The sequence below is a fragment of the Hemicordylus capensis genome, chromosome 1 (assembly GCF_027244095.1).
Source record: "Hemicordylus capensis ecotype Gifberg chromosome 1, rHemCap1.1.pri, whole genome shotgun sequence".
In the NCBI taxonomy this organism is placed as follows: domain Eukaryota; kingdom Metazoa; phylum Chordata; class Lepidosauria; order Squamata; family Cordylidae; genus Hemicordylus; species Hemicordylus capensis.
Window position 1 is genome coordinate 66,602,724 of NC_069657.1, and position 15,748 is coordinate 66,618,471.

General features: G+C 41.7%; 1 protein-coding gene across 2 annotated transcripts in view; it reads right to left on the reverse strand.

Moving 5' to 3' along the window:
- The window catches only part of FMN1 (formin 1), a 180,254-nt gene that overhangs the window by 88,966 nt on the left and 75,540 nt on the right, over window positions 1-15,748 (reverse strand). For both annotated transcript variants that reach the window (XM_053285241.1, XM_053285240.1), the window contains one exon: window positions 9,638-9,725. In XM_053285241.1, coding sequence (XP_053141216.1) covers window positions 9,638-9,725 — 88 coding nt within the window. The remainder of the gene's footprint in view (window positions 1-9,637; window positions 9,726-15,748) is intronic.

Sequence of the window (15,748 nt, forward strand, 5' to 3'; positions counted from 1 at the left end):
TTCTTCACTGAATTGAATAATGACCATACATGGCAAATTTGAATCATAGTAAATCTGAATTTAAAAAAGAACTGATTTTCTTGGGCACTATGTCATTTTGGAATTATTGATCTGACTGAGTACTAAAAATCTATTGAGAGCAATTACAGTTAAAATATGATTATATTCAGAATTCCTTCTTTCAAAATGCAAAGAGGCTATTTGCACATACATGCAAAACCGGGCTAAGGAAGCCCAGCCTGGTTTTGCATGTGCTTGTGTACCACCGGGATTGGGCTTGATCCCGGTGGCACCATGGCAGCAAACCTGGCTATGGAGCCTCCCTCTAAAATGAAGTTAAGGTGAGAGCGAGTGCTCCCTTAACCTCATTTTTTTCAGTCTGTCAGCCGCAGCAGCAAGCAGCCATGGCTTGCAGACCTTAGTGTTCTCAGGGAAGGGAGGGAGATCCCCATAATGCACCGTGCACTCACATGGTACATTATTGGAGCTCTGGGGAGCAGAGCTATGCATCCTGCTACCCCAACCCTCAGTGCTACCGAGGCAGCAGCTGGTGCTTGTCTGGGTGGGCAATCTGCCTGCCCAAGGAAGGGAAACTGTTCATCTGTGGAGGGGAAAGCTCTTCAGAGCTTCCTACCTGCAAAAGCTATTGCCCTTTCTCACTGGAAACTTCAGGCAAGGGGTTTTGAAAAATCTTTATTTGAGATTGTGGACAGTTTCAGACAGGGCTGACAATTAAGTGTGCTTTTGTACTGTGTTCTATCTAGTAGTCTTTGCACACGTAAAATGTTTCATTTCAGAATCCCTGTTGACAGCACCAGGCTAGATAGACTATTGGTAAGACTCATCATAAAGCAGCTTCTTATATTCAAAATAGTTTTGCCAACTACTACTGATCATGGTAGGAAGGCAGGACCTAAGGAATTTGTGGAATGAAACGTTTTCTGGATAGCTTTAGTAAATAAGAAGCTGTTTGTTAAATCTATATTTTAAGTTGAAAGTAAGCCTCCAAAACATCATTTCCCACTTGGAAGTGCAATAAGGACAAACATAGAAATAGTGGCATGACATAGAAAGTGTAATACAGTGGTCCCTCGACTTACGAAGATAATCCGATCCGAACGCACGTTCGTAGGTCGGAATTTTCGTAAGTCGAAAAGCGCATCCACGGAGGTCCGGAACACTCGTAAGTCGAGGAAACCGCATCTAAAAATTCGTAGGTCGAGGAAGCCGCATCTAAACCGGCAACGACTTCCGGTATTTTTTGTCGTTCGTATGTCGAAACATTCGGATGTCGAGTGCTTCGTAAGTCGAGGGACCACTGTAATTGTTCACATGTGAATTAGTCACATTTTGAACAATGAGAATAGTTAACATACCAAAATATTGGTTTATAGTGATCTAGTCCCACGCTTAACTTACTTTGCTAAGGAATCACAAAATACAAGATATGTGGAGTCAATGTTAAAGGGTGCATGTAAATACGAGAGGTCATGTAGGTTACTTGTCCCCTTATTTTCAATGGGGCTTCCTTGAGTAAATTTAGTCTGGATGTCAGCCAGTATCTCCATTGGACACCAGATAGAAGATGGAAGGTGGTGACCTCTCTCTTGGGCTGTCAAATCCCAACTCAAATATTTACAGGAGCTAAAGAGCAGAGAGAGCTCATCACTTTTCCACGAATGGACAGGTCTTGGGTCCAATGAGGAGGCTTGTCCCATTTCTGATGTGGCCTAAATCACTAACCAATCTGAACTTTCCCTCAAAACGTAAAGTTCCTTCACCTAAATGGGTTTTGTCTTACATGACTAGAAGTGTATCTGGACTGGACTAGTCTTCCTTTGTGAAAAAGGGATTAAAGGTGTACCTATATGGCTGAATCCACTAAATAACAAAATGTGAAAAATGTACAGAGTGCTCTGCAGGGGAGTCAAGCTGCCAGTTGCTCTGGGTAGCCAGGGGTGTAGTGGAATGGGGACGCGCAGAGGTGGAGTGCCGGTACTTCTCGGCTTCCCTGACTTTTGGGCTGGGCATTGCCATGGGGGCTGTCAAGGAGAGTGCCCGTACTTCTGAATTTGCAACTACATTTATTTTTTTATTTTTACATTTTATATCCCGCTCTTCCCCCAAGGAACCCAGAGCGATGTACTACATACTTAAGTTTCTCCTCACAACAACCCAATGAAGTACGCTAGGCTGAGAGAGAAGTGACTAGCGTAGAGTCACCCAGCAAGTATAATGGCTGAATGGGGATTTGAACTCGGGTCTCCCCAGTCCTAGTCCAGCACTCTAACCACTACACCGTGCTGGCTCCTGTGAGTAGCACTCTTGAGTTAAGTTTGAAATCTGGGGTTTGTCACACTCAACAACAAAAAATGTCCCCTGTTCAAAATGCAAAAAGCTGAAACATATACAAAGACAAAAGGCCACCTTGCCTCCATTAAAAAGTATTGTATCTTATTCTCACAGCTATATGAGAATATAGCTTATCATAGCCATCTTATTCATTATTTCTCTGTGTATACCGCCCTGAGTCATTTTTGGAAGGGCGGTATAGAAATCAAATCAAATCAAATCAAAAAATAAATGTCACCTGTCTCACACATCAATGAAAGCTGGATAATGTTTTTCCCCATGAAATCCAGTCATCCCCATTGTCTCTTGCAAACTATGGGGAAGGGGGATTCAATTCAGTACCAAGTCTGATCTTCACCACTTCAAAAACATTTGCAACAGTGCCACTGTCATGCTTCCCCTGTTCGATGCATCAGCAGTGGTAAAAGTATTAGAGTGGAGCTTCAGAGACCTTGTCATAGTATGTTCAAATTTTCTTTTTTCCTTTTGATCACAGAAGTGTCCCTTGCCTTCAGACAAACACTTATAAGAGTGAGTGACAGGCTCTGGGGATGGCAGGGACGTAGCAAGGTTGGAGTGGGCCCAGAGATGAGATTTTAAAATGGGCTCCCCCTCACTGAAACACAGCTCATGAAGTAAAGAAATCTTAAATGAGGCTGAATAGTGGTAACAAAAAGCACACAGACATACACAGACACACGCAGACACATCTATCTATCTATCTATCTATCTATCTATCTATCTCCTATGTGCCACAATAGAACATCATCCTAAATTATTTTTTAAAAGGTTTTGTAAATAACACCAATTTTGGAGGATGAATACAATAGAAGGAAGCCTGGGCAGGTGCACGGCTGGGGGAGTCAGTCATGTGACTTGCCTCTGAGGTGGCCCAAGGCAGTGGGTCCCCAGACAACTGTCTCCCCTTGCCCTATTATAGTTACGTCCTGTATGATGGGGCCAAAATGGGACCTCTGGCCCCCTCTGAGGATCTGTTACCAGAAACATTTTTTCTTTTTTAATAAGATCTGAATTGGGCTATTGTGTCATGGTCTCAGGAAGAAGAGTACATGGAATGTATCAACCATTTCCCCAGATGTTGTATATGTATTCCCTAAACTAGAGAAGAGTCCTACTAATGTGGGTATCAACTAAATGGACAGGATTTCTCCTTTTTGTTTAGACAGGCATTTATTTTATTTTATTTAGTTATTTGCTATTTGTGGATTGTTTATCTGCCATACCTATGCTTTCTTTTTCAGTTTTACTGTTCTTAAGATGTGAAAAAAAATTTAAAAAGTTTTTCATTGACTGTTCATTGTCTTGAGTGCTTATATAAAGCGAACACGTGGAATATACATTTTCTTAGACATAAACGAAAATAAAATGTGACATCTCCAAGTCAGGTACAGAGCTCACCCATAGCATTCACAAGGTAGAAAACCAAATACAGAGTGAAACTGCGTTTATTCTAAAGATCCTTGTATGGGACTGTGCACATGTGATGGAGAACGGTGACATGCACAGTTTCAATTTTAGTTTTTAAAAATCCTTTATTCTTTCTTTTCAGTTATTATAATCTAACAATAGTATATATTCAGTGCAGTTCTACCTAATTATACTCCTGTTGCATATACAAATGTGAAGGCACAATACAGTTATATATCTTTTATATATGTTTTGTTACATCTCATGCACTAATATTGCCTGATTTTTTGTTGTTGAATTTAGAATACCTATATCTTTTGCTACAAGGGGTAGGGGTTTTGGGTTTTGTTTTTGTCTTGTGTTTTTTGGTCTTGTGAATATCTGGGTTCAGAGTCTACATTATTCAGAAAATAAAACTGTATAAACTCACTATCTGTCATGCTTTTTTCACTAATTATGTATATTATGAATATCCTACTAGCAGACTATAAGAAGACACGTCTCTTTTTACTGGATTGTTCACAGCATTCAGCATTATTATAAGAAACAAAGAATCTCGAGGTATCTTAAATACTGAAGGTTTTATTGTGGCATTAGCTTTTGTGGACTAGAGCCCGCTTCTTCTAAGAAGTGACAAGTCTGACAAATCCCTGGTGATCTTTTCTGTCCTTGGAGTGAGCACTTGTTCAAAAATTTCAAAACACTTCTAGGAAACAGTTCTCTTCAAATTAAGAGGTCCAACCCCCCCCCAAACCTACCCCCTGACTGGAGAGTTTTACTTGCTTCATATTGTTGCCTCTTGGCCAGCAAAGATCAGGTAGCACTAATCTACCTTTTTCTATAATAGCAAATATCACCCTCTCCTAAGAAACATCTGTGGATGATTCCTCCCACAAATGTGGCAGTCCTCAATTTGCTGGCTAGTAATAAAATGCAACTGAAACATCTGTGTGCCAGACATACAATGCTACATATACTACCATTGATAGCTAATATGAAAATTGTAAGCTATGTCAGTTACGAAGCTCAGGGATTGCTGAAGCAGGAAACCTTTCAGAGGCACAAACCCTACAACACACTTAAGAAGTACTACATTGCTTTGCTTGTAACCCTAGTTTCACATGGGCACATAGTAGAAAAGCTGTAGAACATTAATGTAACCTCAGGGGTTATTTTAAAACAATTTCTTCAGGTATTCTTCTTCTTTATTATTGTCACCAACCCAAGTACATATTGGCTCTATGAGTATGTTGAAGGTGGGGAAATATGTTTTCTACACCTCCAAAACAATCATTCTTTTAAAAATGCAGTCAGTCACTCAGAAGGAGAGCTGTTCTTGTGGTTGCAAGCATGACTTGTCCCCATAGCTAAGCAGGGTCTGCCCTGGTTGCATATGAATGGGAGACTTGATGTGTGAGCACTGCAAGATATTCCCCTCAGGGGATGGAGCCGCTCTGGGAAGAGCAGAAAGTTTCAAGTTCCCTCCCTGGCTTCTCCAAGATAGGGCTGAGAGAGATTCCTGTCTGCAACCTTGGAGAAGCCGCTGCCAGTCTGTGAAGACAATACTGAGCTAGATAGACCAATGGTCTGACTCAGTATATGGCAGTTTCCTATGTTCCTATGTAACAGGTGTCAAATAGAGGGAGTATGACAGAGGGAGTGTGACTCTGTTGGTCCTTTGGGATCTCTCGGCGGCTTTCGATACTATTGACCATAGTATCCTTCTGGAATGTCTGAGGAGACAGGGGGTAGGAGGCACTGCTTTGCAGTGATTCCATTCCTACCTCATGGACAGATTCCAGATGGTGTCTCTTGGAGACTGTTGTTCTTCAAAAACTGAACTTTGGTATGGTGTCCCTCAGGGCTCCATATTGTCTCCGATGTTGTTTAACATCTACATGAAACCGCTGGGAGAGATCATCAGGAGATTTGGTGCAGTGTGTTATTAGTATGCTGAGGACACCCAAATCTATTTCTCCATGTCAACATCATTGGGAGAAGGCATAACCTCCCTAAATGCCTGCTTGGAGGCAGTAATGGGCTGGATGAGGGATAACAAACTGAGGCAGAATTCAGATAAGACAGAGGTACTTATTGTGAGGGGTCGGAACTTGGGAGACTATTTCAATCTGCTGGTTCTGGATGGGGTCATGCTCCTCTGGAACAAACAGGTACACAGCCTGGGACTGCTTCTGGATCCGAACCTTTCCCTGGTGTCCCAGGTTGAGGCAGTGGCCAGAGGTGCTTTTTATCAGCTTTGGCTGATACGCCAACTGTGTCTGTTTCTTGAGATGAATTACCTCAAAATGGTGGTAACCTCTAGGCTGGATTACTGCAATGCGCTCTATGTGGGGCTGCCTTTGTATGTCATCTGGAGACTGCAGTTGGTGCAGAATGCAGTGGCCAGATTGGTCTCCGGGTCATCTAGGAAAGACCATATTACTCCTGTGTTGAAAGAACTACACTGGCTAGCGATACGTTTCTGGGCAAAATACAAAGCAATTTTCTATAAAGCCCTAAACACCTTAGGCCCTGGTTATTTAAGAGAAGGAGGCTATTCACATGACTGTAGAAAATCAGACTAGCCTCCACTAGCCAAATTTCCTACAACTGTGTGAACCACTGGGTTCGGCTGCGAGCCTGGTGGATCTTGAGCGGATAACCCTTAAACCGGGTTTAAGGGTTTAAGCCCCTTAAACCGGGTTTGTGGACCAAGTGCTCAGCAAACCCGGTTTTTGGGATCGTGAGTAGCCATGGTGCGGCATGGTAGACCCCCGGCGGGAGGCTGAAAAGCAGCCTCCCGGCTCGGGGTCTCCCCAGTATGCCCTGCGAGCTTGCACAGGGCATACTGGAGCTTCTAGGGGCCGCACGACCCCCAAACTCCCCAGCCCCCACCGGCTCCGTCATGGAGCCGGCAGTCATGTGGGCAGCCAATCCAGCTGCCCAGAGCTCCTGCTCTCCTCACAAAACCAGCAAAAGCGGGTCTCACTGATCATGAGACCCACCTCAAGGTCTTCTTCACCATGAGCCCCAATGCCTGTTAAGATTATCTGGAGAGGTTTCTCTGTGGTGGCCGCCAACTCATTTTATTTATTTATTTTTATTTATTTGATTTGTATACTGTCCTTCCAAAAATGGCTCAGAGCAGTTTACACAGAGAAATAATAAATAAATAGGATGGATCCCTGTCCCCAAAGGGCTCGCACTCTAAAAACAAACATAAGACAGACACCAGCAACAGTCACTGGAGGTGGATAGGGCCAGTTACTCTCCCCCTGCTAAATAAAAAGAATCACCATGTTAAAGGTGTCTCTTTGCCAAGTTAGCAGGGGTTAGCAGTGGTCTTTGCCAAGTTAGCAAGTTGGCGGCTACTCGGGAACGGGCCTTCTGCGTTGCTGCCCCTGGACTTTAGAATGCGCTCCCTGTTGAAATAAGAACCTCCCCGTCTCTGACAACTTTTTAAAAGGCACTGAAGGCACATTTATTTACTCAGGCTTTTAATCAGATTTATGGTTTTAATGTTTAATGTTGGTTTTAAATTATTGTAATGACAAGGAATTTAATTTTTAAATGATTTTAATTATTTTAATGTTTAAAATGATTTTAATTGTAAACTGCCCAGAGATGCAAGTTTTGGGCGGTATAAAAATACGGTAAATATAAATAGATAGATAGATAGATAGATAGATAGATAGATAGATAGATAGATAGATAGACAGATAGAAAGAATACAGCTATAATAATTAATTCTTCATACTTCTATTATATGCTTTTCCCTAAATTGTCCAGATAACAATACTAAGATGCCTTTTTGTTGCATATAATTAATTCTTTATTATTACAATATAAATTGCAGGAATAGTGCTGTGTTAATATTATTTCCTGGCAGCTATAGCAGAAGGATTGAGCAATTAAATAACCCAAAGCAATGGAATGTAAAATGGAAGAATCCCTACAATATAAATAGTCTTAATTCTATGCTGTTACAAAAGTTAAGGAATCCAGACATATTAAAAGAGGTAATGACTTAGAGCTATGAAAAACAGAGGGAGATGACAGGCCCAGCATTAGCACTTGGCATCTCAGGGAAATGTCAAGGGCCCAGAGCTGAGGAGAGTAGTACCACTGATGCCTGCCACCATGGGGAGCAATAATGGTGAGCATTCTCAGTTTGCTGGTATCTACTGGCTAGAATTCTATTGTTTCTGCCACTGAGCTTGTAAGCAATTAATCCTTTGACTCACAGCCAAAAAAAAAACTAAAAATGGCCACCAAAAAATGGCCGCCATGCATGCGCAAATGGCCTCTGCAAGGCCCTAGGCCATGCCAGGCCTTGCAGAAGTCATTGGTGCATGTGCGGCAGTGTCCAAAATGGCCACTGTGCCAACAAACGGAGGCCTGCATATGCCAGACAAAGCGACTGGACGGGCCACGGCAATGATGAAGGAGGCCAGCGTGGGGAGGGGGAACTCACCCCCTCACCCCCAGACAATACATGGTGAGGCACTATGAGATGGCAACGCTGCCTGGGCTGAGCGAACGGAGAGGCAGCTCGCCGCTCTTGCTCTGAGCCCCTCCCCCAGAGCTGTGTGAGGCTGACTGCTGAGCGAGTGAAGAGGCAGGCTCGCCAACCGCTTGGACACTGGTGGTATGTGTCATGCAGCACTGATGCTGATGCTGTCCCAATGGGGACTGTCCAGGTGCAGGGCCTGAGTCCTGATAATACACTTCTGGGTTAGGGAGGAAGCATAAACAGTCTCAGCTACTCACCAGGACAACCAGAAAATTTAGTAGTAAGGATTATTGCAAGAGGGGGAAAGCTGGACATCTCTGCCACTGGGCCCCTTTAACTTAAGCCCATCCATAAGACAGGAGTGTCTGGTCTCTCTCAAATTAAGAAATGAGAAGGAATGGAAATTTATAGTGTATACAGCATTTAGAATGCACAAAGTAATTTTATATTGTGGGCCCTTTGGGAACAGGGGGCCATCTTATTTATGCGTTATTTGTTTTTCTACGTAAACTGCTTTGAGGTCTTTGCTTGAAGAGCAGTATATAAATATTCGTAGTAGTAGTAATTTTAAGCTCCTTCCCTATGAAGAAAGGGTAAAGTGTTTAGGTATTTTTAGTCTGGCATATCATGGTGAAGGTGGAAAGAGAACTTTGTTCTCCTGTCTCACAGCACTAGAACACAGGATTATCTAATGAAATTTTCTGGCAGTATGATTTAGGACAAACAAGAGAAGCTACTTCTTCACACAACATTTAATTAATCTTCTGTGGAATTCACAGCCACAAGATATGGCAATGGTGACTAGCTCATATGGCTTTAAAAGTGGATGAAATACATCATAGAGGATGGATCTATGAACACCTATTAGTCATGATAACCATATAGAACCTCCAATTCAGAAGCAGTTTTGTCTCTGAATATCAGTTGCTGGTGGGGCAAGCGGCAGGGGAGGGCTATAGCTTTTATGTCCTGCTTGTGAGGTTTCACAGTGCTAGTCACTCCAGAAAAAAAAGGATTCTGGATTTAATGAATATGGTCTGATCCTACAGGGCTTTTTTACTTTTCTAAGGGAGGAGGAAGCCTATACCGCCCTGAGCCATTTTGGAAGGGCGGTATAGAAATCGAATTATTAATTATTATTAATACAGCTACTCTCAGTAACTAATGCTGAAAATCTGAACATGAAAAGTGCTACACAGATATATATATATATATATATATATATATATATATATATATATATATATATAATATAAAATAAACATTTGAAGACATTGAATAACTACAAACCCATGAAAATACACTCATACACAAAGTTTCCTTCAAGATACAAGCAACACTCACCTTGTTGTATGTCCTTCATCTCTAAATGTAAACTGGATATCAAAATTCCTACAGTTTGAGATCTCTTCCCATCCAGCAGTTTTATAATCTAGAATTAAATGTGATTTCTGGTCAGATTTACATGTCCAAAAAAAAGGAAAATTTGATATAAGGATAAATTCAAATATGTGAGTTAAATGCGACAAAGCACAATTGTTATGATTCTTTTTCTTTTCTCTTTCAAGGTAAAGTATTTGCACAGTCCACTCTGGGAACAAGACACTTATGCTACAGTCATGCACACGCTTATCTGGTAGTAAGTTGCATTAAGCCAACAGGCCTTACTTCTGAGTATACATTCATAGGATTATACTGCATGGATGCATTCAGATGATCCATCAAATCATAGGGAAGCATCCCTGTGATAACATTATCTTGCCTTCCCACTCTCCTTCCCTCTTGGTTTGGAATCCTAGTTTGATCTTTGTTTCTGAATAAACCATGTTTTGATCAAAGTATAGTTTGCCTCATTCAGATTCAACAGAAAACTATGGTTGATCAAATCAGGAAGTAATTCATTTTGCCAATGCAAAATCTATGAACACTCTCCAGCTGCAGTAAATCACTTTTAAATTTCTATTTTCTGTGTTCAACTAGTTTTATATTGTTGTAGACTGCCCAGAGATGAAAGTTTGGGGCAGTAAATAAATTTGATAAAGAAATAAATACAATTTCAACCCAGTTTGACTGAGCAAAATTTGAGCATGTGCTTAGTTTCCTGTGGTCATCAATAGAACTTAAAACTGCTTAACTTTGGCAGCATCATAGCGGATTTTCATTTTACCTTTTAGAATAAAAGTATAGTGGAAGCTCTGAGTTTTCCTGAATGTTAAATCTACTAAATTATTGCCTTCATTCTCTTAAAATAAATAAGAGAGGGTAGGGAGAAAACATGGACTAAATTCTATTTTATATTTACGAATATTTCTGAAGTTATGCCAGTTATTTGATGAACATGGCAGCAGATTAACATCTAATAAGGATAATTGTAGGCTTAAGTAGAATGCAATTTGTATAGCATTCAGTGACCTCCATGCTGACCCTTTTCAGGGGAAAATTCATAGGCTGTCATAAACCCCATTAGGCATGCCTAGTTTGAGGTAAAACCTTTCCAGACGACCTCTTACAGGCAATATGACATCTGAAACTACCACACTGAGATGCCTCTGAAAAATTTAAGTACGCAGTAAAGATATGATCAGGAAAGCTCGCACCATTTTCCTCCTCTGGTATCTTACTTTAAAATGCAAATACCTTTAATATTAGATAATTTTAAACCAACAGAGGTTCATTTCAGAACAAAACACGCATTATGTTTTGTCAGCTTTTATGGGGAAAAGTACATATGGTTGCAATCATAAAGGACCATACTAGAGCCTGGATACCTGAAATAGAGCAAAGTGAACTAAATTTCTGTATGAATGAAAGATAGCAATTTTTCATTGGATATCAAGATGGATGGAGAAAAGGCAGGTCCACCTAATGAACATGGTAGTCCAACAACATAGGTGTGATTACCTGGGACATATATGACAAATATTTATATATATTGCTTTTCAACAAAAGTTCCAAATCTCATTGATTTCAATAAGAGCATTGTGTACAGTCATCCCTCGCCAACCACAAGGGTTCCATTCTGATAAAACTTTGCTGCTGGCAAATTCGCGGTTGGCGAGTAATTGAAATCAATAGGAATCAGGGGGTTAGGGGAATTGCCGTTGTGAAAAGACCAACAAATTGAAGAAGAAACAAATTTTTTTGCCAAAAATCACCTTGAATGACCGAGAATAAGCAAGAGGAGTGAGCAAATTGGACTTCTTGAAAATGTTGAATCCCCAAAGATGACTCAAAGACACTTTTGAACCCCCAAAACCACTAAAAGTCTCTTTAAATCAAGAGGCATGATTTACTGCTAACTGGGAAAAGAGGCACCTTTTTAATGTGGTGATTCTCTTATATTTAGCAGGGAAAGAGTAATTGGCCCTATCCACCCACAGCACCTCCAGCGGCTGTTGCTGGTATCTATCTTATGTTTCTTGGTGAGCCCTTTGGGGACAGGGATCCATCTTATTTATTTATTATTTCTCCATGTAAACCACTTTGGGAACTTTTGTTGAAAAGTGGTATATAAATATTTGTTGTGGTGGTTGAGGAGGCATTGACAGGGTCAGCAAGAGAAATGAGTGGATTGAACCTCTGGAACCCCCCCCCCAATTGGGGGGACCCCCAAATCACTAAAACAACGCAACAACCTGTGGATACTTGGGTCATGGTTGGCGAGACCAGTCACAATCTCCCAGTGACGGATACGCAAAACCGTGATTGGGGAAAGAGCAGTTGGCGAAGGATGACTTTATGTGCTTAACTTATTCACACTGAAATCAATGGGACTTTAAAATGCTTAGATCTGACTTGACAGTGTGCTGCATTTAAAGTTCTTTGCAAGTTCTGAAAAATGGCTGAATGCATCATTACCCAGGCTAGAAAACAGTTACCAAATCACTAGGTTACTAAAGGTTACTAAATCACTAGGGATGTGCATGAATCAATTCACGAAGAGTGGGCGCTTTACATGGGGAGGGGAAGGGTTTACCTGCCCCTCCCATGCTCCGCTGCTGCCCCCTGCCTCTCCGCAGCGCTATCACATGGAGATGGCAATGCCATCTCTGCTGAGAAAGCTTTGCTGCGCCAGAGGCTTTCTAACTGGGAACAGGAAGTTCTGTGTTCCCAGCATCCTGCGGACAGCAACGTCACAGAGATGCACAGAAGCCATCTTGAACGCCCAGTAGCACTCAAGCTGCTGGGCACTGCACTGTGATGTTGCCACCCATGGGATACTGGGAGCAGGAACATCCTGTTCCCAGCAAAAAAAAAGCCCCCAGCATGGCAAAGCTTTACCAGCAGGCACAGCCATCTCCCTGTGAAAGTGCTGTGGAGAAGTGGTGGGAGCAGCAGAGTGTGAGAGGGGCAGGTAAGACCTTCCTCTCTCCATTTAAAGTGTCTGCTGGCCCCCAGGCAATACATTTTGGCTGGGGGAACTTGCATCATTTTGGCACCTTGATTTAGAGGCACTAAAATGATTCATGTATAGCTCTATAAATCACTTCTTTGTGGCCCACAGAACTGAATGCAATCATGGATGGTGGCCCACCAAGGGCTTAATAAATATTCTGATTAAAAATTAAAAGTTTGCAAAGGCAGAATTGTTCATTTAGCTCCTACTAATGGAAGATCTTTTGAGCTCCCAGAAATATATACTTTGTGCACAGATGACAGCATTACACGAGCAGCTGACTTCAGGAGGGCTGGTCTTGTGGTAGCAAGCATGACTTGTCCCCATAGTTAAGCAGGGTCTGTCTTGGTTGCATATGAATGGGAGACTTGATGTGTGAGCACTGCAAGATATTCCCCTCAGGGGATGAAGCCGCTCTGGGAAGAGCAGAAGGTTTCAAGTTCCCTCTCTGGCTTCTCCAAGATAGGGCTGAGAGAGATAACTGCCTGCAACCTTGGAGAAGCCGCTGAAGTCTGTGAAGACAATACTGAGCTAGATAGACCAATAGTCTGACTCAGTATATGGCAGTTTCCTATGTTCCTAGCTCTTGCCAGTTGATGATAACGCTGTGCCAGCTGGCAGAGAATGTCTAAGCAACAGACATAGCAGCCAACTGACTCTTCTCTTGTGTTTAAAATGTACCAGTAAATGGATGCACAGTCTCCAGACCCTGTCACAAGAATATAAATGCTGCCATCCTACCTTTCTTTTTCCTTAGTGCAGACATGAATATAATCACAGCCAGTGCTAATCTTAGACATTTTAGCAGCTGAAGTGAAAATCTGAACTAATTCTTCCTCCTTCCCACCAAAGCAGTGAACTGGGGCTTATTTTTTAAAAGATATTGTACACAATAAAATTCATTTTATTATGTGTTTTAACTTTTGTAAACCGCCTTGTGATTGTTTTAATGAAAGGCAGTATATAAATCAAACAATAAATAAATAATAAATAAATAAATAGAGATAATGTTGCCAGGTCACAGTCGAAAAGCTACCCTTTACTTTGTGCAGCATAGACTTCCTGGTGCAGCATGGATGAAAAGGTCACTGTAGCAGCTCATGGCTCCTTTGCCCAACCTTCTTATGCATGGTGCAGGCTGCAGCATTCTTCACCACCTCCTGGCACCTGAGAGTAAAGGTAGGAATTCCTTTCTCCTTCCATTACTGTGCTAGAGGTATTACTGTTGGTTAGAAGCAGATGATAGAGCCAGGGAGGGGATAACAAGGAACCTCCTTGTTATCTGCCTTTTCTTCTGCCACACAGGATTTAAAGGTAAAGGGCTGTTTATTGGCTCTGGCTTTGGATCTATACACAGAGATAGGTGTTGGAATGAGGAAAATGGCAGTCCCTCTGCAATCCTCCAACTGAAGCAACAGGTGCACCTCACTTCTTGGTAAGATCAGTCCTGAGCAAGTCCCACTGTTACTTGTGGATGCCAGGTGCACTGAATCAGTATGTCTAGCACAGACATTATCAATGTGGAAGTACTCTTATTTGGAAGTAAACAGCAATTCACACAGCCTTTATCCCTATTCACACATTATTCACACAATACACTCATATGAGAGTACTGTGCACACAGCTACAGATCTGTGCATAGGTACAATTATTCACATATGTTGAACATAAATGCAGCAATACAATTCCTATCTGTACCATGCATTTGAGGGACTTGTACCCAGGTTCACTTTTAAAATGAATATAGGTACAGTCATTCACACAAAAACACATATGAGTGTACAGATATCTGTACAATCGTACAACATACTAAGGTCATTCACACAATCAGCCCTACCCAGGTTTGGACAGCCCTACCTGGCTAGGGCTGGTCGTGTGGAGCACCAGGATAGCCTGGATTTTTTAATCAATATCTTTATTTCGGTCTTTGACAAGCATAAGGCAGAAATAACATAGAGACTATGAATTAACAGCTGTAACATTAGAAGCAAGAAATTTCTTCTATGCCAAGAAACAGTGGAATCAGGAACTCTAGGGTTAGATGATATAGAACTGTAACATTATAAAATTGCTGTAAGACGAAAATCTATGAAGATCTATAAAAACACTTTAAAAGCTATAAAATTAGGACAGTAACTGTAAACTACGCTGTCTAAAAAATTTAAAAGATAAGCTGAAACAGTAAATGCTATAAGGCTAAGCAACTGTGTATAAGGCAACTGTACAGGTATGAGCCATGTTGGTTATCTCTTGCTGGTGGTCAGATCCCGATAAATTTTGCACGCTGTTGCGCAGCATGTTATGAAAGGGTTACAGTCACAGAGTAGTAGGGAGATGCAGAATGGACCTGTGTGCCTGGCAATCTAGTAAGTAGTGGGAAAATAAGGGAATTGCAGCTGTTTCTATAAAATAGGCAGTGAAGAATGATGTGCTCAATGGCTTCAACTCGCCCAGAGTTGCAAGGGCACAGACATTCTGATATGAGGATCTTCCTGTATCTTCCATCTAATATAGCTGAAGGGAGATGCCACAGTGAGCCAAAGTGAAGGTCCTTCTGTGGTTAGAGCCTTCTAACTGCATAAGATATACAACAGGTGTTGCTATGTATCTTAGACTTTCAGTGATAAGGAAGTTTGGGACCCTGCCTAAGTCAGTTTGGCACTCTGCATCCATGATGCACTGTTTAAAGAATGTTCTGGTCTGCTCATAACCCATGGAAAGTAAGTACACAGGGAAAGAGTCCAAGTTATGATATTTTCACCAGCAGAGTTTGTTTCCATATGACTTGGCAGCCATCCTTCAGCGTTAGGGGCTAAGCCCATTGGGAAGTATGATAGTCTTAACCAGTAATTCGGTATCGTCAGCCATACTCTGGCCTCCACTTTCACCAAGCCTGCCTCTAGTCATAGACCAGCATTAGAGATACAACACGATATTTGACATACTGCTCTAAGAAATTTGGACTGGACAAACTCCAGAGGAGTGAAGTTGGAAAAGGGGCCCAGCTGAGCACCATAGAGAAATTGTGCCAGTGACCTAGCTTCAAATAGTTTAAGGGC